The following is a 17,011-nucleotide window of genomic DNA, read 5'->3' on the forward strand; positions in this document are numbered from 1 at the left end:
GAAGATGGATATTAGCTGAAGACACCATTAGCAACTGAAGCTAATAAAATTTTACTAGATTTCTTTAACTTCAAATAAATTAATTTCCCACCCCCCAAAGTGTTACATATTACCAAGAGAATTCTTTAAGGGGGATTATAATATCCACTGAAAACTGTATCTAAGGGCTTGAAAAATCAGTTTGTTTGGGTCTTTTAAGGTTTTCATTATTCTCTTCCCACTAATTATATTCAATAAGTTAATGACCATTAATTATGGTCATAAAATATTTATATATAACAAACAACAAACTGAGATGGATTCAATGGAAGTGCGGGGATGAGTCATACTAACTTTTCCCTTTTCCATAAATGGGTCTTTGCTATGTGACCATGCTGAAATCTCTGGGAATAAAAGGCATACTTTTTTTTTTAACTTAATGGCATATGATTTAAAACCAAAGACTATAGAAGATGATGTAACTGAAGTACATTCACACAAAAGCAAACACATGCGTGTGATAGTAGAAAGAGCATGGAGTCAAGCTCTTATCTCACAACTGCCTCTATCTTGCTATGTGACTACAGACCAGGTGTTTAAATTTCCTACACTTCATTTTTTTCATTGTAAAAATGAAGAAATTAATTTTATATTTAAAGTATAATTTCCTAGACTTTGCAAAGAATACTTTCTTTGTTATGCCAATAGGCAACAGAGGAAGAGAAAATAAAAAGACTTCTATGATCTAAGAAATTTTGGACATACACTGCAGTATTACCAAAAAATGACCAATATTGCAAGAAAAATGAAACATTATATGGGATTATGCTATAAAAACATGGCCTCCACCTTGGGTGTATGCTCTCAGCTACCACTTTGCAAGTCAGCCCTGTAGAAAGGTCCTTGTAAGTTTGGAAGGAGGCCTGCAACAGCCATGTTAATGAGCTAGGGATGAGAACTTCTAGTGAAGCCTTCAGAGGGAACTTCAAGGCCTAGCTGACTCCTTAATCCAAAGCAACCCAGGTAAACTAACTCAAAGAAACTGGTAGGTTTTAAGGTAATTTTCTGCATAACAATAGATAATGAATATTACCACTACCTAGACTTTTTTTACTCAAATGCTATATCCCTTCAAATATTCCAAAGAGTATTTTAGATAAAAAGGGACAATAGTTATTAATATAGTTAGGCTAATTTTAATATAACCATCAATGTTTAGTTTTAAGGAAGCTCAACTGGAGCTTCTAATATAGGTCCAAGTCTCAGTGAGGCCTTTATGTTTTATCGGTGGCCAAATCCAATTCATAGTGAGATATGGTATAGATCCCTGTAAACAAACAAGAGAGACCTTACTACAACAATAGAGCCTGCTAAGCACTGAGTCCTTTTTCATCTTGTTTGTTATAGAGGCTATGTGTGACTGTGAAGCTTTTTAATGGAACCTCTGCTAATGAACATGGTAATTCAAGATCCTAAGCTGTAAGCAATCAGATTATCTCCCACAAGATATGTCAGAAAGGCAGACAGAGCACTAAGTGTTCCCTTCTCTATTGCACTAATTAACCCTTCAAAGCAAGAGACCTAGAATAAATCAGTCTGGGAAGTACTCCTGAGTTTATCACCCATCCTCTTAAAAGACGTTGACTGTGATTGCATGTTAAAGGACCAAAGGTATTCTTCAGCAAAGTGTTTATTTAATGGAAAAATTCTCTAATACCCAACAACTAAGCTTTTTTTTCCACAAATACCACTTAAAATTCATGTGGAAAGTGGATTCAGCAGCTCTAGTCCAAAGTCTTTTTGCTCCCAAATAAAATGATATATCATTATATTGTATTTGAAAATGTATTGACCGTTTACCTTGCCAAGTTGCTGTAGAAATTTCAAGTGTCTCTCTTCAAACTGTGTAGGGTCTCTGTCTTCAAAAGCACCAGAAAATCCTAGGGCACCTATTCTCATGTTTGGCAGCATGTCATTTTCTGTTAGTAGTTCATAGTCTGTAGAAACAAGTTGGCAAATACATTCTCTGAGTAAAACTGATAGATACTCAAGCTAAGAAGTAGAATGAGTTTAAAATACGAAATAATACAGGGAAACTCAAAATTATTTACATTATACTATTGTTAATTATTAACTCAGACTTTCAAGATAGATTTTCAAGGGGTAAATTACTCTAAAATAGGTAGTTTCAGTATTTACAAAATGAGATTCTATTCCAATTCCTGAGGTTAGAAGGTGTGGTGCTGACTAACTATCAAGCATACATTTACCTCAGCATTCTAAAGGAGGTGGGGGAAAACAAAAATAAATCTATCTCATGTTTTAAAAAATAAGTCAATTACAAAATAGATGGGAACTAGAAAAGCCAGAAGGAGTGTTGTTAAAAACTTCATGCAGCCAAATAACAAATGTGATCAAATAAGCATGCTTCTCATTAACTGACAAACTAAATGTCTTTGGACTCTAAAACTCTATGACATTCACAGACAATAATTTATGGTTAAGTTTTCTTGTTCAAAAAATAAACAAATAAAATTAGGTTATGGAAGGAGAAAAGATCATTTTAAAAAATAAGGTCTGCCCAGTCAAGCAGAACATATATAGCACAAGGACTCACACAAATGTAAGAAACAAAAAGGCCTGAAAGACATCAAAGACTTTCTTAGATGGGATTGCAAAATTAGAAATTATCTAATAAAAACAACAGAGGTAGAAAACAGTGACCAATGAGATAGCCCCATCAGTACTAACCTGGGGTAAACAGGCTGTTAAGATCACGGATAATGGCTCTAAAGGCAGGCCTGAAATCTGGTTCATAATCCATGCAATTGTTAATAAGGTTTGCTAATTCTGTCCACTTAGGTGCAGGAAGCTGATGCTTATCTTCATAAAACTGCAGCTTCTGTAATTAAAGAACCAAATGCTAAGAATGAATTCTATAGTGCTGTTATTTACCTTCTTTCCACAATTAGATGGACTAGGAAATATCACACCATGTAAAAGAAGCCTGAAGAACCAGAATGTACCTCCATTCTGAATGAACTTACTCTTTGAGAGTCCAGAGCATTCAGGGGCTTGTCTCCTCCACTGCAGATTTCCCACAGAGTGGTGCCAAAACTCCATTTGTCTGTTGCCAGATTTAGATTTTTAGGATTTTCAATGCATTCAGGTGGTACCCATGGTATTCTCTCCTGAAGAACTTTTAAATAACAGGAACAAACTATAGTTAAATAAGCTCTACAAACTATTGTTTTATGTGAATAGTTTTCAAACTTATTTGAATGATTAAGTCTTTTGTGGTGGTAGAGGAATGTCTGGCTCATGTTTGCTAAGTTTAAGAGCTGGATGATCCTTGAAATCCTACTTCAGTATCCAGCTTTAGCAACTAAGATCTACAAAGACTGAACAATTTTCCCATGTTTATACAACTTTGAACAGTGTTGTTGGAATTAGTATCCTGTGTAATGAATTTCTGATCAACTAAATTTCTTTCAATTAAACCAAAATGTCTCACCTGGCATACCAATTTCATTACGTTCCCATTAGTCCTGTTTCTCTCTCACAGAAAGAAATATACAAAATGTGCCTTAAAATTGACGCTCAATATTTAAAAAGAATATTTACAGCATAAAAGTGATACAAGTAATGTTACATCATCGATGGGTGTTTTCAACAAGTTAGGAGCACAGGCCACTATGAAAAGGCCCAACAGGCATCATTACAGCAGACAGACAATTAAATTACACCAAGACAGTCTTAGCATAGAACTGACGGACTGGTTAATATTCAGGTCATGCTATCCTGGACTCCACGACAAAGAACACATCTGAGGAAGGGGCAGGAGTAACTCTCCCTTCTGGGATTTGGACACAGAGAATGAGGACAATATTACACCTTTTGGCAAAACATTATGGGTATTTTCTACACAGCAAGGAGATTAAAGAGTTCATTAGCTCCTTTCTCCTTTACCATATAGACATTTTTTCTATTTTAACTTCTGATTCCAAAAGGTAAATTTCCTCAAATGCCAGATCTAAAAACCCTGTGAGATTTTTCTTCTCTACACTACTGTCCTGTTATCACTGTCCTTACTTAGAGTCAGCCATCAAAGTTAAGCAGTATTGGCTAAATCAGAATATTGTACACAAATGCACAAATTCAGATAGAAAATCAGTTAAGTTACAGCCAACAATATGGCTTAAGCAGATAAAGGTGCTTGTAGCCAAGTTCAAGGACCAGAGTTCAATCCTGAGGACTCATATGGTAGGAGAAGACCAACTGCCACTAGTTACTTCTGATTTTCACACATGTGCTCTGGCACATGCATGCCTCCCCCCCACACACATATGTGCAAAATAATAATTTCACAGTCTATGGTGACATACTTATACAAAAGAAGAAATGGACATGATCATAATTTAGCTGCAACTTAATCTAAGTTACTACAAGTAATAGCTAAATGTCATTAGGAAGCAAGAACACTAATAAACTAGAATTAAATGAAAATTAACAGTATGAATTTTATGGTGCCACCCAAATAAAACTTAATAAAGCCAAATGCCATCAGTACAGAACTTACTGTCCTTCGGTAGCACTGTGATGCTAATGCCAGGATCACTAAGTTTGATGAAAGGTGGATTCCCTGTTTTCCTGTCTTCTTCTCTGATAAGCAGGATATTTTTGGCACACACATTCCCATGAATAAGGGATTTTTCTTCCTATTAAAGTTAAATGCACATACATTCAAATATCAATACCCAAATAAGTGTGCATATAATATGCCCAAAGCTACAACACAGATTTAAAGAAGACAAAGGACAGCATAGTAAATACTAATTTGAAGGCATACTTTGAAACAGCAAAAGGAAGTCTTTGGTTTCTTAGTTTAACTGATGTAATGATTTATACCCACACTGAACCGAATGTTACTTTCAAAGGAGACATTCCAAATGATAAGCACGTCTAAGTGGTAACTGGCATTAGAAAAGACTATCTCTAGTTCAATAGGTGTATGCTAATGACTGGCAGGCTCTCTGTTGTTCTGCACCCCTGTCGACGCTGATTACTCACTAAACACTTGTTCAATTGCCTACAAACACCACAAGGTATCTTCTGCTATCCCAGCAGCAAGACATGCTCCTGTAAATTTTTGGTCAAATTTCCTAAACCCAGGTATGTTATAGAATATTTTTTTTAACTGTGTAAAGTTTTGTTACATTGTTTCTACTGCTTCTGTTAATGATGCAAAGATGTATTACATTTGTTTAATTAAATAAAAATTAACCTGGGGTCAGGAGGCTGAGTCAGCAACTAGCTGACAGGAAGTGGTAGGTAGGAACCAAGTGTAGTAAGGATTTTAAGTGGGGCTGAGCAGAAGGATGCCTGGTTTTTTGGGAGTCGAAAGCAAAGAGAGAAGGTTAACTACTTGCTATTCAGCCTCTCTGAGCAAACAGATTTCACCTCAACCTTTGAATCTTGGGTTCTATAGAGGGGCAGAGGTCTCGATAGTTTCCTTTAGTGGCTGTGATAGAGCCGGTGCCTGAGGAAACAGAATTCCTACCCTGCCAGTTGGGACAGCAGCTGCTTAAGGTGCAGCCACTGTACTGAATGCACAACAGCACAGGTGGCATAAAATATGGGTGCCTACTGTAGTTCTAGGAGATTGGAGGGACAGTAGCACTGTCCCTCAGAGCTGATTTACTATCTACATATGTCTGTGATACCTTTCAATGCCTAGCAGCATTTTGAATGAGCTAGCATTCATTCCAAGATTTACTTCTGGTTGCCAGGTTAAAATAATTATATTACTTTCATGAAATGAAACAGCAAATTTTAGTTTTTTAAAACAAATAATAATTAGGCATTTACTTACTAGAAAATGCATGGCCCATGCCAACTGTTTAGCCACTCCAAGTTTCCATAGTATATTTATAGAATTTTTGTTTTTTTTCAGGTATGTATCCAGGGATCCAAATTTTACAAACTCTTGAACCAGAATATCTGCATTAAAATGTAGGTAATAATAAAGCTGGAGTTTGCATCCAATTAAAAATGTATAATTCAAAATTTCAAAATACTTGTGTTATTTGTGGATACAATATGCAAATAAATTAAGTAAACTGTACTAATTTAAAGTAAACTTAATGGATACACATCACTACAGTTTTGGTTTTCCCTTACAACAGTAAGAGGCAGGACTCTAAACAGTTTATACCTAACACATAATTGTATATATAAGATACTATATTTTATACATACTCCAGAATAACTGAGAACCTACCTAGTGCCAATATTCAGTCACTTTGATCAGTTTCATTAATAATTCAGCCTATCATTTATATGCTTTGTTTTCATAACTACAAATAAGCTTTACTGAAAGGGCCAGTAACTCCAGTGTTAACATGAGTTACCTATAATCTGTACTGTTATGTGCACATAAAGCTTGTATTTCTTTACTGTAATATGCCATCATTATGTATCATTATTGCAAGACATACTAACTCTATTCGGCATTTTAGCTTTAAATACTGGTTTCCTTTTTCACAAGATATAACTGAACAGGTCACAATGCTTTCAAGTTCAGCAATATTTGTAATTCCATTGCTGCACTGGTACCTACTGCAGTTAGTCCTAAATAGTAAGAATTCTCTGAGATAGGCATGGCATTAACAAAGGAAAGCCATTGGCTTTACTTACTCTCCTCTCCACAGACACACACACCATAATTCAAAACCAAGTGCTTGTGAGAAAGCTGGCTCATCATGCTTGCCGCCTCAAAGAAAGACTAAGGGGGGGAAGAGGAAACAAGAAATGTGAAGGATGTCTGTTCACTGATGTCCATAGGCATGCATAATTCAGAAAAATACTGACTTAAGAGAAATACTCTGTCTTGCCCTTAGTTGGACATTACAACTTTTTAGTACAGTGCCTTTCAAACTTACTCTTTTTAAATACTGATTGACTGACTGACTGAGACAGGATTTCTCTATGTAGCCCTGGAACTCACTTTGTAGACCAGGCTGGCTTCGAACTCAGAGATCCCTTGCCTCTGCCTCCCGAGTGCTGGGATTCAAGGCAATGGGCCACCATACCAGCTTCAAACGTATTCTTAGGTAGGTGAAATTGTGGAGGAATCTACAAAGCTCTGAGTAGTCCCTTTTAAAGGGAGCAGCCTCTGTATATGTAAAGATTTAGTAACCCCTATAACACAATACTGAAAACAATTAGTGCATTAGGAAGTTATTTTCAAATTCTATTCGTTTTAGGCTTGGATGATGGCCCCATGGTTAAGAGCACTGGATGTTCTTCCAGAGGACCTGGGCTTATTGCCAGCACTCACATGCCCACTAACAACCATCTGAAATTCCAGTTTCAAGGGATCCTGTGCCTTCCTCTGACCTCCACAGGCACTAGGTGTACAGACATACATGCAGACAAAACATCCATGCACATAAACTAAAAATAAATAAATAGTTAAAAACAAATAAATAAAACCTAAGGATAAATTTCACAGAAAAATTAAAACCCTAGCATCTTCTATAGTGTCATCATCATGCAGCCATAGACGTCCCTTTAAAAACTAAAATCACTATTTCGATAGAACTCAAGGAGCTGGGAAAGGAACACTAGAGAGTCCAGAAGGAATGCAACATGGGGCCAGTTGATTTCCATGTTACCTATTTCCCCAGAGCTTTCTATGTCTAATCACTTTTGCTAAACACCCAATGTCATTTAGCAGGCTAACTTATCCCTGCTCTGCACTGATTTTTTTCCCCTAACTCTTGCTTTTTTCTCTCTCAAAGAACTCAGTCTGGTTTGGTTTGTAGATCTCTGTACCTCAGCCTCCTGGGGGACAGGACCTTCTACATTATAATTTTACCACTTTTTGCCATCTGCCTTTTGCCAAAACCCCTCACCCCTCCTTTTCTACTTCTATTCCCATTTCAATCACCTCCTCCTCTTCTTCCTCTCCCAGTACCATACACTAGTCGTAGAGCAGTTTGTCTTTTCTCTTTCTTTCCACTCATGCCCATACATATAGTACTACCAATGTCTCATTATTTCCTAAAATGATGTTCTATAGTCTGACTGTCACTCTATGTTCATAGTGGGTCTATTCCTGGATAGTGACTACTGCAGAGGACAACATTCTACATACAAAAAAAAAAAAAAATGAGGATAGAGCCTGGTGCCCTGAGCACCAGTCTAACCAACGACATTATTTATGAACGAAATTGTGAAAGAATAAATACATTCTAAAACAAGTAAAGTGGAGAGCAATAAAGAAACTCAATGCTGATCTCTGACCTCTAAACACACACACACACACACACACACACACACACACACACACACCCTTATGTACATGCATACATATGGCCCCCCACATAGCCCCTAAAAATAGAACTTCCATATGACCCAGCTATACTGCTTCTAAGAGTGAATCCAAAGGACTCTATATCCTACTAGTGATACCAACACATCCATACATACTGTTGTTATATTCACAATAGCAAGGAAATGGAAATAGCCTAGATGACCATCAACTGATAAACGGATAATGAAAATGTATTACATATACACAATGAAATATTTAGTCATAAAAATGAAATTATAAAGTTTGAAACTGGAAAAACAGTACTAAGTACAGTAACTAGTGGGGCTCAAGAGAAGTGTCACATGCTCTCTTCCATATGTAAATCCTACCTTCTACTTCTCATGCATATGATTTTATACAGGAGTACAGACAGGTCCAAGATGCTAGCAAAGAGCTCATGAGATGGGAAGAAGGTCCTTTAAGGGAAAGCAAGATAACAGAATGCATATAGATACAGATACAAGGGTAGAAAGGTAAAGATTGAAGGATGGAAGAAGAGAGTAGAGATATAGGGGGGTAGTCAATAAAAACTAACCATGTATGAAAAGCCATATGTAAATCAGATACTCTGTAAGCTAATAAAAGAAAAGTAAAATGAAAACCCCAAGAGTGTGAACAGAGGGATCTTGTATATGTAGATAAAGCTATTCCCAGAAGCCATGGTAGTTAAACAAACATCCCAGGGTCAGGTGGGGGGCTACCTTCCTACACATGGTTGGTCAATAAGGCCTGACACCCTCAAAATAATACAGGCAATTACTACTGCTATTGCTTGTGCACCAAACCAGACTCTAAGAGCCTATTGCTGAAGATGTCACACTCCTGAGTCACAGGACATAGATAAGTCATGATGGAACTGGGCTGGCTCCTTGGGCAAAATTGTCATCAACGGTCTTCTTCAACTATGGATCCTGTATCAACAATACCAATCAGCCAGACAATAATGCCTAATAGTGCTGCAACTTTGACAAGTCTTTTTGGGGGGTAACCAACTGCTTTCTAATTAGAGTTGATACTTGCTTCACTGGAGAAATTCACGCCTTGTACTGTAAACCTGGCCACAGGTTGTGACTGGGGAGGTCAGAGGCCCTAGTGGTGAAGCTACTAATGTTTTGCTAAATGAACATGATATTCCCAGCAAAGTGCCCCTGAAAATGTGTTTCTACCCATAGACAGATTAGTGTTGCTAGATGCTTTGGACTAAGCAGCTTCTTTCTGCAGTGGTCAGCAGTGACCACAGCAACTAGCAATTGGTCAAAATACTGAGAATAAGTGACTCTCAAGTTCTCAGTCATAAACACGGCAGCAGTATCACACCTCTGTGATTGTTTGGATAAGAAATGTCCCCTGTCTGGTTCTGTGTCTGAACACGTGGTCTCTTGTTGGGTGCACAGTTTGGGAAGGTTATGGGACCTTTAGGTGGTCTTCGAAGGTTTATAGGTTTGCCCACACTTCCTGTTCCCATCCCACCCCACCTGTACCAAGATGGAAAAAAAAAAAAACGGTATCAGCCAGGCTCCTTCTCTCGTCACCATGCCATGTCTTCTCTGCCATGATGGACTCTTACCTTTTGGGAATTGCAAGTAAAAATAAACTTTTATAAGTTGCTTTTGATCATGGTGTTTATCACAGCAATGGAAAAGTTACTAGTATACCCTACAAGGCTCAAGGACCATTGTAGGAGAAAGAGTGTAAAAGCAGGAGGAAGGGTGGTATGTATGGAACAGACCCCTGGACTTGACACACAAGCTGCACTCTTCATCTCAAAGCAGCGGTGCTCACCTGACCAGATATTCACAAGATGAGTCAGGAAGGAAGAGCTCGAAACCCACCAGTCCCTAAGGATTTTATGGTTGGTATGAGAGGGGTTCCTTAATGGTGGAGCCACTGGGAAGGTGACTATATTCTGTAAACAAACTCTCACCCATACTCCTGTAAGAAGCCCTGATGAAACTCAGCAGATCCCATACACACACTCAAAGACATACAAGTAGAACAGGTGCTACCACAGGGAGAGAAAGAGAATCATTGGGAGGAGGACATGAGAGGTAACAGGGACTGAATATCTGAAATACATTCTGTAAGTGTATAAACATCCCATACTGAAGCCTATTACTATACATAGTTAATACATGCAATAGATAAAACATAAAATGTTATAATTTGAAGTCTCATACATGCATTTAGTATGCTTATGAATACACTTCTTCATATAGTATAAGAAGATACATGAAGGGCCCAACAAACATACACACCTCCGAATAATTTCTATGTGCTTTATCCAGAACTTTCAAAAGAACTTCTGTTTCATGCAGTTGGCCATAGTCTCCAACTTCTCTTCTTAAACCTTTAAAAATTTTTGTAAAAGTACCTTGGCCAAGACTTTCATTCTTTAAAAGAAGAAAAGGTAAGGGGGACGTGAATAAAGACAGATGAAGTAAAGAAATTAGAAAATACATTCAATTAACCAAGTTTTAAAAATGGTAAACATTTCTTTTATAAACTGAAATTAATTCACTATTCTTCTTCCTTAAATAGTAATTAAAAATAGAAAACAAGGATTAATAAATAGAGTATACTTTGACTCTATCTTATTTTCACATCTCCTGTAAAGGCTACAAACTTTTCTACAAACAATCCTTTTCCTTCAGCTTTCCTCCTAGTACAGTACAAAGGGAGAACAGCGGGGTAGGTGGGCTTTCTCACCACCTCCCAGCTGTTTGGCCTTTTAGAGGCTTTCAAATCCCTTTGTGCTTCTGCTGTCTTGGCTGTTCTCCCCAACCCCCTCCCACTCATCTTTTTCTTGTCACTATGTAGCCCAGGCTAGCCTTGAACTCAGTATGACTGGACTCTTCATCTAATGAGTAATAATACATTTTCCTGTAAAATTGCTTTGATTAACAGGTGAATAAATACTTGAAAGCACCATAGCATGAAATAGACTAGATATACATGAAGTTATAGCTACTACCGCTACCCCCAGTCCTAATATTTATTATTTATCTTTCCAGAAAAACTGCTGAAAACCTGCACTCTGAAGCAAGGCTGCCTGTGGTCAAATAGAAGCTCTAATACTTAGAGCACTTTACAATAGTGAAGTTCCCAGCTCCCCTCTACTTTCTGTCCTGAATGAAAACTAATGCCTTCACATTCTGGAATTCCTCTCCCTCTCCCCTCCTCCTCTCTCTGTCCCTCTCCTTCTGCCCTCCTACTCCCATCTGGTCTCTCACTGTTTCTGAGGCTTAGGCTGACCTGGAATTCACTATTGCACACAAGTTGGCCTCAAACTTACAATCTTCCTACTCAGTCTCCTGAGTACAGGAATAACAGGCATAAGCCAAGATACTTAATTTTAAAAGTCTGAGGTCTGTTGTTAAATTTGAGGTACTTTGATTAAAGTCAGGACTTTGTGCATACTAGACAAATACTCTACCACTGACCACACCAGGTCTGCCTTCTAATTCACTCACTCTCATTTCAGTAGTGGGTAGTAGCTTTCTGAACTGTTTGTTAATTAAGTGGCAAGTGCAAGAGTAGATCTTTAGTATCTATGTCTTTTCCCCCTGAAATTTTGTCTTTTAAGTAATACCTTTTAAATGTTTTCAATTTACTGTTTTCAACTCCTTTTTAAAGATACCTACATTTTATGGTCTCTACTTGAAAATTACATAAAGTTATTAGAAGTGTAAGTTTGATGCCTGTTTGGTTTGATACTTAATCCTGGATAATTTCCCTGTATGTTTCAATTTTTTTTAATAAAAAGCTCACTCTTGGAGTTGGTTTTATCTATGGAAACCCAGGAAGCCTGAGTTAAGAGAACATTTTCTTTATTTCCTCTTCAGTTGTTTGTTTTAAAAACAAGGTCTCATATAGTCTAGTATAGCTTTCAACTCTACATGCAGCTAACGACAGCCTGGAACTCCTGATATGCCTGTCTCTCTTCCCCTAAGTGCTGGGATTTTATTTCTGGCTCAGAGTGTGTTTTTCAAAAAGTCCATGTGTGTTTCTCCCAAGGACCTTTGGTACAGTCTTTAACTTACTGGCCTACTGTCTCTCAGATCATGCAGTTACCAAATATAATATAGGTAATATAATGAAGCCAAACTCAAAAACTTATGAACTCCTCTTTTTTCTCAGGAAAAAACGACTATTAATTTTTCTCCTTTGGCTAGGAGGTAAAAATTTCACATTCTATATAATGAATGCATATTCTTCAAGTCCCAGGTCTATTCAGAGATAAGTCTCACTTTTAATTCCTGCCCTTGAACAAACCTATGAACAGCCCTCTTTCTTTATAATGCTTTCCATTTTAACTGCTACAATAAAAGGACTAAACTCTAGCCCTCTCATACACCACATAACAGTCGAATCACCTCCTACACACTTGTTTGTTTTCAGTTCCTACTGAATTTCCCTTACTTGCTTGCATACAAGGAAGCCAAGACAGATGTCTTTTGTAGAAAGATCTTTAACTTTTAAAATTTACAATTTAAATTTTTTAAATTGCTGAAAAGAGACTATAACTCCATTATTGACTATGCTAATGGGTTAATATTAAGAGAGAGCTAGCCAATAAGAAGCCTGGCCATCAGCTAACAGTTTATAATTAATCTAAGCCTCTGTATGTTTATTTGGGACTAAATGGCTGCGGGACTAGACAGAACAGAAACATCCATCTACAATGTAAGTTTATAATAAAACATGTCAAATATTACATGAATATAACAGCATGTAAGAAATAAGAAAGGAATTGTTTTAAAAGGACAACACATAACTATGAAGATCTAATGGCTTACAAATATCAAATCTTCATTTCTGATTTTGTGAAACACCATTTGGTTCACATTATTATGCCTCTGTAATGTTGGTGACATTTGAACATCAGAAATACCATTTGTTCTGAAGACAAGAAGATTTGATTTATCTGGAAAAAAATAAAACAAAACACAAGATGTTTCATGTGTGTGTGTGAATGAGAATCTGAATATAATCAAAACATACCCAAAATAAGAACTGCTCCAAAGACAAGTGACATGAGTACGCCCTGAGTCTAAGAAACTCTGAATAGCTGCTTAGTTACTTTAGGAATTTTATTATTCAGCTCTGACTGATACAAGAAACACATTGAAATGTACAATCACTTCTTGGCAGAATTTTTTTCTGGGAATTTTAAAGGAGTTACTTAAAGAGATTTCCAATCTTATTATTTTATTTTAAAAACGAGAAACTAAAATCCTAAAAACATATGAAAGTATTAACTTAAAACACACAGGGATTTGGTAGTGAGACTGTCCAGTTCTGCAAGTGGGTGGCTGACAGTACAAGCAGGTATCTTAAGAGTGGATGTGCTGGTTACACCCCAGGCTATATGTACCAAAGCACACCAGAAAAATCAACTTGCTTTCATACAACACTGCCTTTTGATACTTCGTTTCAAATTACCACCCACCACACGCAGTACAGGGCTAGCCTCTCTAAAACAACTGGGTTTACATTACCTTTTGGCTTTGGGGGACAGCATTTAGTAAACTGGAAGATGATGCTGTCTGAGCGCACAGTTTCCATCTGGTAGCAATTCAAAAGGTCCTTAAGATTACTGAAGTTCCTCTTTGTCCCACTGAGGTTGTACTCTCTATTCTCATTCTTCATAATCAGACAGTGTTTATATTCAACAACATTTTCTCGCTATGTAAGTATAGTTTTAAAAAAGGAAGGAAAATCACAATGTTAATCATGCAGATTATTTGGCCAAAGGGGATATCATAAAAACAACAACAGAGTATTTAGACACTTAAACTGTCAATCTTAAAGTAGTGCCTCATGAAGGCATCTAATCACAGTGCCATGTCCTGCAGAAGATGATGTAACGGGATCTCATTAGAGACATCCTGAATAACACCACCACCATCTGCACAGCTTCCCCTTGTCTAACACTGGTGTAGCACATACCCTTCATCAGCTCCTGCATCCTCCTCCTCCATCTGCCCATGGTCACACAATCTGCTTTGATTATTAGTGCTTTTTTGCTGGTCCTCCCTAAAGGACTAGCTCCTTTCCATAGCAAAGATTCATATTCCATTGCATACTATTCTATTTTTTATATTATCTCTAATTAGCATTTTGTAGTTTTCTGTCTTAAAAATATCTGTCTTATGTAATACCCTATGAACTACTTCACTCATCTTAACAATTTGACCTGCTTTTTATTACTGTATTCCTCATACTTTGAGCCATTTACGAAACAACTGTTCATCCTTCAAGGCAATCTCATGTGTTTTGGATTCTAAAAAACTCTTTCTGAATAAATAAGATCTTTTCTGATATTGTCTATGCTAATCACAATGCTTAATTGAATATTTTTAGTATACTTTAAATTTTTTGTTATCCAAGAGGAAGTTTTTGAAATAAAGGTTTGTATCATATGTTCTCTAATTCCTTATCACTCATAATAGGTACACATGATAAAAATTTGTGCATTTTGAATTAACCACAGACAGTCATATGTTTTAAGAAGATACTAGGAAGCGAGGACTGCCAGTTTGTATGATGGTGAAGCGACGCGATACACTTTCCACGTTTGTAGACAATTCCTGCACTACATGTTCTGAATACCAGACAGCGGCTTTATAAAAATAATTGAATAATAACATCTTTACTTTCTCTATTTCCTTTTTTGTTTGTTTTTGTAGCCTTGGTTGTCCTGGAACTCACTCTGTAGACAAGGCTGGCCTCAAACTCACAGAGATCCACCTCCTTCTGCCTCCTGAGTGCTGGGATTAAAGACGTGTGCCACCACCACCCAGCTACTTTCTGTATTTTCAAAAAGTAAAATAAATCTGGATGTTGCTACAAAACTCTCAAGATTTAGACCACATAATTGCCTAATTTCTAAAGACACCTGTTGATAGTAAACAGATTTCAGTGAGATCCAAGTTCATATGCACTTAACATCAAGGAGGGTTCATTGTACTCTTACATTTAAAACACATATTATAACACTAGCTGGAAGTACTACCATGTTTCTGTTGATGTGCTTTGCTCCAGCTAGTAACCATTGCTAGGAATCAGAAAAATCTCACTGATTTTCTTCTACATACTTTGGTAAATAGTTTTTTTTTTTTTGTAGTTGAGTTGAATATACTTAATGAAATACCACTTGATACACGACTAACACTCAAATATCAAAAAATAAAATGTCAAATAAAAAAACACATTGTTATTTACATATTTGCATGAACTCTATGGATTGTTCATTTTATAGCATATGAAGATATACTAAGCATTATTGTGCCAGTTACCATATCAGGAACTATAATTCTGAGTTTTTAAAATTAACTGCTTCATGATAGAGAAATACCAATTACACAGCATGTTACTATTAATAAGTATGACACACTAACCTCCACAGCAAAGGTCAGAAAGTATTTGTTAAAGTCCTTAGGGCTACATCGGAGTACATACAGTCCCATCTGGTTACCTGCTTTCTTTAGTTTACTAATGGCAAAATCCATTCTAAAAGTTAAAAAGAAACAATGTGAATGGCAGCATGCACCATGTAACGATGACAAAAGGCCACAACCATCAAATAAAAAATGATTTTCAGAAGATTCCCCTATTATGTATATTATAAGTTATTATAAGTTATTTTTTCAAGGGAGAGAAACCAAAGTTTTTTTGTAATGAATTCACACCAATTCAAGGGAAAACTATATTAAGACATTACAAAACAATAAAACCAAAGAAAATTTGTTCATTTTAATGTTCTGCTTTCTGATTACAAATTGAGTAATTAAAAAAACATATTCCATAAAACTTCACTAAGAGTAAGGACAGTACATGATAAAGTGTTTGTCATGCCTCTTCTATCACAAAAGTAATAATATAAAAATTACCTTTCTATTTAAAACAGTATCAAATCTAACCTGTGGTGACTGAAAAATGCTAGTCTTAAAATTTGTTATGTGGGAGCTGGGCATGCTGGTGCACACCTTTAATCCCAGTACTTGGGAGACAAAGGCAGGTGGATCTCTGTGAGTTCAAGGCCAGTCTGTTCTAAAAAGTGAGTTACAGAATAGTCAGGGCTATTAGACAGAAAAACCCTGTCTTGAAAAAAAAATGCCATTTGCAAAAACAAAACAACAAAAAACCTTGCTATGTGCATAAAATTTGAAGCTGCAGCATTTGAAAGGAGGATATAATTTACATAAAATTAGGAAAGTCTGCAAAGGTGTGGGCCATATGGTAGTTGTCCTGCTGAGTTTTTATTATCAAGGTGAAAGAACCAAGAGTCACCTGGGAATAAGGAGTCTCAAGGGGAAGACTGCGCAGATTGGACTGGCCTGTGCCATGTCTGTGGTTGTTAACGGTGTGGGAGGGCACTGTCTACTCTCTGCCATGCTCCTCTTAGGCAAGTCGTCCTGGTTTGTATGAGAAAGCAGGCTGCCCACAAGCAAGGAGAGCAAGCCAGGACCCAGGGTTTCATCATGGTTTCTGCTTTAGTTCTTGTTAGAGCTCCTGCCCTGACTTCCCTCCACGATGGGGTGTTTTTACACTTTGTAAAGATGCGTTGCTGTGATTGGAACAATAAAAAGCTGAAAGGCCAATAGCTAGGTAAGGGTATAGGTAGGACTTCCCAAGCAGAGAGAGAGAACTCTT

The 17,011-nt window shown here is 36.9% G+C and overlaps 1 protein-coding gene across 1 annotated transcript in view; it reads right to left on the reverse strand.

Annotated features, from left to right (window-relative positions):
- Window positions 1-17,011, reverse strand: part of Jak2 (Janus kinase 2) — a 64,928-nt gene that overhangs the window by 11,163 nt on the left and 36,754 nt on the right. The window contains exons 10-19 of the mRNA XM_027406441.2: window positions 15,757-15,868; window positions 13,855-14,041; window positions 13,153-13,280; window positions 10,612-10,746; window positions 6,676-6,763; window positions 5,852-5,979; window positions 4,559-4,697; window positions 3,027-3,178; window positions 2,731-2,881; window positions 1,840-1,976 (exon numbers count right to left, since the gene is read on the reverse strand). Of these exons, the coding sequence (XP_027262242.1) occupies window positions 1,840-1,976; window positions 2,731-2,881; window positions 3,027-3,178; window positions 4,559-4,697; window positions 5,852-5,979; window positions 6,676-6,763; window positions 10,612-10,746; window positions 13,153-13,280; window positions 13,855-14,041; window positions 15,757-15,868 (1,357 nt within the window). The remainder of the gene's footprint in view (window positions 1-1,839; window positions 1,977-2,730; window positions 2,882-3,026; window positions 3,179-4,558; window positions 4,698-5,851; window positions 5,980-6,675; window positions 6,764-10,611; window positions 10,747-13,152; window positions 13,281-13,854; window positions 14,042-15,756; window positions 15,869-17,011) is intronic.

The sequence above is a fragment of the Cricetulus griseus genome, chromosome 3 (genome assembly GCF_003668045.3).
Source record: "Cricetulus griseus strain 17A/GY chromosome 3, alternate assembly CriGri-PICRH-1.0, whole genome shotgun sequence".
Taxonomy (NCBI): Eukaryota; Metazoa; Chordata; class Mammalia; order Rodentia; family Cricetidae; genus Cricetulus; species Cricetulus griseus.